At 43.3% G+C, this 6,818-nt stretch overlaps 1 protein-coding gene across 1 annotated transcript; it reads left to right on the top strand.

Moving 5' to 3' along the window:
- The first annotated feature begins 1,969 nt into the window (after positions 1 to 1,969).
- Positions 1,970 to 4,876, top strand: LOC119429514 (zinc finger protein 11-like). Its single transcript, XM_037697131.1, has 2 exons — positions 1,970 to 2,015; positions 2,081 to 4,876. Exons 1-2 carry the CDS (start codon positions 1,970 to 1,972, stop codon positions 4,777 to 4,779), a joined length of 2,745 nt encoding a protein of 914 aa, XP_037553059.1. The 3' UTR covers positions 4,780 to 4,876.
- Positions 4,877 to 6,818: the final 1,942 nt, after the last annotated feature.

Below are 6,818 nucleotides of genomic sequence, written 5' to 3'. Positions count from 1 at the left end.
GGCTCAGCTCCTCCTGGGACTCAGAGCACGGGTGAAGAAAGACATTTGACGTGCGTGTGTTTGTGCCATTCGGTTTGATTTTTTTTTTTACTCAGAGCTAAAATGTTTCTTGCAGGTTCTTCTGGAATTGTGTCATTCCAAGCAGATCGTAGACACAGAATCCGTTGATATTCACCTGGACCGGATAAAGACCCTCATATCGACGTGGACAGCACAGGTTGGCTCATTTTAAAATGTGTTAGTTAACTGTATTGCATCACAGTATTTGAACATAAACTACAACTTTGCTTTGTTTTGTTTCCTCAGCCGTGTTTCACAAATATCAGTTTTCCTGAGACGAAATTTGTGGATCAAGTCAAGTTGTTTTTAAAAGATCCTGAAGAAAAGGATAAGTTCTTCCAGGTGTTTTTTTTTTTTTAAGATTTTGCATCTAGCACATAAAGCACCACTAACTAAAAAAATGTTGTGTACTTAAACGCTGGTGTATAACCTGTGATTGTTTGTCCCCAGGATGTTTTCCCTGCAGATTTTGGACCTGATTATGACAACGCTCTGCAGATGCTGATGTTGGACTTCCTGTCCAGAATGGAGAAGCTTCTCCCAGTACCAGACATTCAGCAGGTAGCAGAGCTACTGTTAGAAACAGAACCTTTTCAGCCTCACTCGCCTCCTTCAATGGTTTACCGTATTATCCACCATACGCGTTGCACCGCCCTATAAGTCGCATCAGTCCATATTTGTCTAAAAAAGTGAACAAATCCATAAATATGTCGCTTCGCCGTATATGGCTCATCTATTACGTGTCACTGCTGACAACCCGGAAATGTGGCCCGGTGTTCAAAAATCGATGGGCTGCCAAATGGCGGGAGCGTGCGCAGGAGGACTTTAACAAAATTAACACTTAAAAACAATTGTTTGTTTGCTCCACATTATAGCAAAGGTGTGTCTCAGTTGAACTTTTCCTCAATAAATTCACTTTAATGGTCAAATCAGCTGCATCCGCTGCCTCGGTTCTCCTGGGAGCATGCAGAGGGAGGAAAAAAGGAGAAACGCTGCACGTTTCTTCAAAATTTAACAAGAAAAGCACCTAAATTAATTATTTGTTTGCTCAAAATTATCATAAACGTGTATCTCAGTTGAACTTTTACTTAATAAATGCACTTTAATGGTCAAATTACAGTAGCTGCATTTCGCCGCTGATATTACTACTCTGCTGCCATCTAGTGGCGGAAAATGATACTGCTACAACAAAGTCCATTCTCAATAATCCAGGAATACAGTCCAACATTTTTCAGTCAGGTCATCTGGACGGTTTCTTTTTTTTATGCTACTGCTACATTTTTTTTCAGTCAGAATGAATGAAAACGGTCATATCTCAGCCAAAATTTGGTTTGTAAATATGGGAAAAAAGTCCATAAATATGTCGCTTCGGTCTAGAAGTGGCAGAGCATGTAAATTCTGCAAAAAAAAAAGTGACTTATACAATGAAAAATATGGTATTTGATCTGAAACTCCTAACCTTCATAGCGTTTACTCCTGACGGATGGAGTTTTATTATTGTTGTTCAACTATTACTGAAAAGAAATGCGCCTCTGGACAGTACCTTTAATACTTAAACCCAGATTGAATAAATCAAGATATTTAAGATGATCAATATTAAAATGAAATGCATGATCAACACGCTTTGAGCTCAGTTTCTGATTTTTGTGTTCTCTGCCTTTCAGACCGCCTCCATGCTCAGTGCCATCCCCGCCGCCCTGGAGGAGTGCGCCGACTCAGTACCCGACCCCCACAACTTAAAATCTGTGCTGCATTATCACGTGACGCTCGGACATTTTGATTTCTCTGGTGAGTCTGCTTGTTTCATCTTTTTTTTACTGGTCACAAATTGAGCAGCAAAAATGTTTAAAACACATTTTCTAACAGCTGAGTAACAGATCCCAAACTGTTTTCTTCATTTCCTCCACAGATGAAACTCAAACCATTTCATCCGCAGTTGGAAACTGCATCCTGTCGTCGCTGTCCCTTCCTCAAGTGGAGAAGGTCTTGATCCATCCTGACCAAATTGAGTCTCCATCAGACCAGCTGCAAGACTGCCTGACTGTCAAAGTGGAGAATGAAACGGTGACCCTGCTGGACTACATTCAGATAGAGCAGCCTCCCAGTCCTGTTGAGCCCAGTGATCACCAGGAAACTGAAGTCAACGTGAGGAGAACAGCGGAGGAAGCAGCAGCAGCAGCAGACAAGGTTTTAGGCGACGCCTTAAAGCCTGCAGCTTTTCAGCCGCTGAAGCAAAGCAAGAGACTGCGGCTGAAACGAAGAATTTTAAAAGCAAAGAACGATTCAGTTAGAGCTAAGAAGAAACGAAAAAAACACCCCGACACTAAAACGTGTCCTGTATGTAATAAGACGTTCCTGCGAGCTGCAGCCATGAGGCGACACAGGGACATTCACAGTGCAAAGCAGAACTTTAGGTACAAGTGTGGCAGCTGCGACAAACGGTTCAGGGACCAGTATGACTTAAACAGACACACGATGCGCGTTCATCTAAAGGGAGAAGGTACTGACGAGATCAAAGACAAGGAATCGGAAGAACCCAGCACTTCTGAGGTGTTAGAAAACAAAAACTGCTCTGTGTGTGGGAAATACTTCGCCCGGCAAGGCGATATGGAACGACACGTTAGGTCCCATTTAAAGGACCGACCGTACAAGTGTTCCTTCTGCGAGAAGACTTTCAAGAGCCCTTACGTGTTAAAAAGACACGAAAAGCAGATTTGCAAGAGCAAGGAGAACAAGCAGCCGGAAAAGAATGCGAAGCCGCGCTCTAATCCGCAGGCAGAACAGAACGAGGAGCCGCGCTCCGATCCTCAACCGGAGGAGGACGAGGAGCCACGCTCCGATCCTCAACCGGAGGAGGACGAGGAGCCGCGCTCGGATCCACAGCCAGACAACAACGAAGAGCCACAATCGGATCCTCGGACAGAAAAAAACGAACCTCGCTTAACTCTCCCCGCAGAGAAACCGCAGTCCAATTCCCATTCGTCTTCAGACAACTCGGAAAAAGTTAAAGTCTGTCCCATCTGCTGCAGGATCCTTCACCAGTCCAGGGACCTAAAGAAGCATTTGCGATCCCACTCTGAAGAGCGACCCTTCGTCTGCGTCACATGTGAGAAGGGCTTCAAGTACAAAGACACGATAAAGAAACATCAGACTCTCAAAGGTCACGAGGGCATCAAGGTGGAGCAGTGCAAGAAGCTGGAACAGATGTTTGCTGGCGTTACTTCTCAGACTTTGGACGGCGGCGATTTACAGGAGAAGGACCAGAGTTCGGAGGCGCCTGCAGACACGTCTGTGGAGGGTCCGTTTGCACCTGTACCCAGCATCACTAACAAAAACCTTAAGGTGTGTCCGGTCTGCTCCAAAACATTTGTTAGATTCAAAGAATTGAACCAGCACATCCAGAGCCACATGGTAGATTGGCCGTATCATTGCATCCATTGTGAGAGACGTTTTAAACACTTGGACGGGCTTAAACGGCACCACCTGTACGCCATTTGTCGTAACAAAAACGTCCGCTTCCTGCGAAAAAAGAGGCCGAGTGAAAGCGACGCGAGCAGTCCCAGCCGTCTGCCAAAGATGCCTGTCTGGTGCTCAAACTGTGGGAAATACTTTCAGGAGCTGTCGGCCTTAAAGGAGCACCAGGAGAACGTTTGTAACGTCGATTTGGGCGTTTTAAAGAAATGTGACGACTGCGGGAAAGAGTTCAAGACCATGACGACGCTCAAAGTGCACCAGAGGATTCATAACCCGCTCTTCTGCAAAGAGTGCAAGAAGGTACTTCCGGACAAGCCCGCCTTTGAGAGGCACAAGCTAATGCACAGGCCGGTGCAGTGCACGGTGTGCGGCGAGACTTTCACCGTGCTGAGACGCTTGAGGGAGCACTACGAGAAGCAGCACAACTTCACTGGACCTTTTTCTTGTCCCGATTGTGACAAAACCTTCACCCTGCTGTCGTACCTCGTTATGCACCAGAGAGTGCACAACGAGGTGTTTCCTTTTGTTTGTGACGTGTGTCAGGAGAAGTTCAGGACCTCCAACTGTCTGACGGTTCATCAGCGGAAACACACCGGGGAGAAACCCTTCCTTTGCTGGCAGTGTGGGAAAGCGTACCGCTCAGCCTCTGAGCTCACGGTCCACATGGGCACCCACTCAGAGGAGAAACCCTGGGTGTGCACGCAGTGCGACATGGCTTACCGCACGAAGATGCAGCTCAGAAACCACGTGGAGCAAGTTCACATCGGCGTCAGGTACCCCTGCACCACCTGCGGGAAGCAGTTCATGAAAGAGATGTCGCTGAAGCGGCACGAGCTCCTCCACACCGGCGAGCGGCCGTTCCCCTGCAAAGTCTGCGACAAGCGCTTCCTGACCAGCAACGAGCTCCTGCGGCACAGCAGATACCACACCGGCGTGCGCCCGTACAAGTGCGACGAGTGCAGCAAATCCTTCATCCAGTCAAGCTACTTGAAGATCCACATGCGCCTCCACACCGGAGAGAAACCATATAAATGTGACAAGTGTGATAAAAGCTTCAGGTTGTCCAACAGCATGGTCAAGCACAGACGGACTCACTTCAGGAAAACGAAGGACTTTGTTTGTGAGGAGTGCGGGCTGATTTTCCTCCAGAAGAAGCTGTTGCTGGAACATTCGTTCACTCATTCAATCGCACCGGAGAATATTGAAGCCTCGTTTCCTGCTGAAATTGAGATACATTTTGATTAAAGTCCTCATTTTTAGTTATGAACTTGTTTATCTTTATGATATCTGTTTTACAAACTCTCAAACTTTGATTTTGTCTGGTTTGTCTAATTATCCTTATTCACAAATGATTGATGACATGGCTGAACATTTCTGCTTCTGTAAGTTTCTTATATTAAACTGGTCTTGAATTATGTATTTTGTTTTATTTCTTGAATAAACAAGGAAAGTTTTAGACATGGACAAGTTAATATTTCTTCAGTGATTGGCGAAATGACTCAAATTTTTTTTTTTTGCCTCGCTGGAGATAAACGCCCACTTTGACCCAGAAATTACAAGAAAATGAAATGGATGACTTCATAGTTTTCCTTTTGTTTGGAAGCAATTCAAGCAGTAGTAGACAAGTTTTTAGGTAAATTAATGTACAATTCTAATATTTTAATTCAGAAACTTCAAATAATATAAACTTCATGTAAAAGTTATGTTCTTTTTAAATCTGCTAATCCAATAAGTCCTTGGATAAAATGATCTAGAACAGATGGGAAAGTTAAAAAAAAAAGCCTGATTTTCATTACTATTTCCTGCTGGATCAATAAAGGTCTACCCTATTTTATTTTTATATTTTGACTGCTTGATGGCACCTCATTTATTTATTTATTATAACCACATTTCTAAATTTTGGAATGAAATAAATGTTAAAAATTGGAGACTTGGTTCCGTATAATAATAATAAAATAAAAAGATTAGATGCCTATTTAAAACGATATCTCGCATTTCCACAGTTAGCCTCTAGAGGGCGGTATTGTGCAGTGTAGGCCTTAGATAGCTTGTCAATTACCAGAAGAACAAGAACATATTTACTTTCCATATATGGTTACAGGTACATTTGAACAGAGTCGTTTATGGATTTTAACGCAAATAAATGTATTTAAAACGTGTCCGACTATTTAAAAATTATAACTGACATCAACAGCTGTATAAAACCGACTTTATGCGCCACGCATGCGCACTTTGAGCAGACTACCAAGCCGCTCTTCCTCCGCTAACTCGCGCCGCAGGGTCGGGCGGACGTTGACTCACAACATCCCCGAGTTGATTTGCTTTTCTAGGTAAATATTGTCCTGTACGATATGGAAAGCCCGCAACATATCAGAGATGGTAAGACAATGAGAGATTTAACAGATATTCGCGGTAACGAGTTATATGTTTTTATTTTTGGGTGTGTGCGTCCGATTTTGAACATGGCGTACCCCGTTTTGAGATGGCGGTTGGTTTTGCGCTGTGTTGCACCGCCAGCGGGGAAGTTGGTGTGTGCGCTCGATTTAAAAAGGAGCTTGAACCCGTCCTTAAAGTATCCCAACAAGAAATAGTTTCTTTATAGTTTTTTTCATGGTATTTAGTTGGTTGACATTATCGTTGTTAAGTTAATGACTACTATCGTAAGCGCAAATGGTGCTTTCGAGACTACAACAAATATAGCTAAAGTTAGCTTTAAGCTAAAAACATCTGGCACCTAAAAGCAAGCCAAACATAAACTCTGCACATCGACCGGTACTTTAAACTGAGGTGGTGTGAAAAATAATCACTTTTAGAGTGCTACTGACGTGGTTAGCCCAGTAATAACAGCAACTTCCTCTACTAAAGCACTGCTGTTGTTCGCTTTTACGACACGTTTTTGTGTTCGTGAACACACCAGACCAGGGCTGGCTAAGAAAACTGGTTTGTCCTTATTAAAACATTAACCAGTTTCTAATGTAAAGTAACCTAAAAGTAATTATTGTTCCGAAGCAAGACCAAAATCTGATCCTTAAATAATTATTTTACGTCTGCCATGCATCATTAAATATGAAATATTTTAATAAACAAGGTGATGTTTTTCTAAGAAAAGTTTTGTCTTTAACTGCAAAAAAAACCAACGTTAAAAATAAATAATTATTTCAATTTTTTGTGAAATTTATTGAGAACATTTCAGAATGACTTGCAGTGACCGGTTGCAGTTTTACCAATGTGTATATTTTCCAGATCCCCCTCTCCTGCTGCCGTCCCTTCGCCTCTTCATTCCG

Source organism: Nematolebias whitei, unplaced genomic scaffold (genome assembly GCF_014905685.2).
Source record: "Nematolebias whitei isolate Nwh7 unplaced genomic scaffold, NemWhi1 Nwh_scaf_1878, whole genome shotgun sequence".
Classification (NCBI taxonomy): domain Eukaryota; kingdom Metazoa; phylum Chordata; class Actinopteri; order Cyprinodontiformes; family Rivulidae; genus Nematolebias; species Nematolebias whitei.
This window is presented reverse-complemented; position numbering and strand designations above follow the sequence as displayed.

What these genes read in the sequence shown, in the direction of transcription:
- LOC119429514 (XM_037697131.1), top strand. Translation starts at nt 1,970, where the DNA reads ATGAAACTCAAACCATTTCATCCGCAGTTGGAAACTGCATCCTGTC. An exon ending in GTTGGAAACTGCATCCTGTC is followed by an intron (nt 2,016 to 2,080) that starts GTCGCTGTCCCT and finishes AGTCTCCATCAG; the next exon opens with ACCAGCTGCAAGACTGCCTG.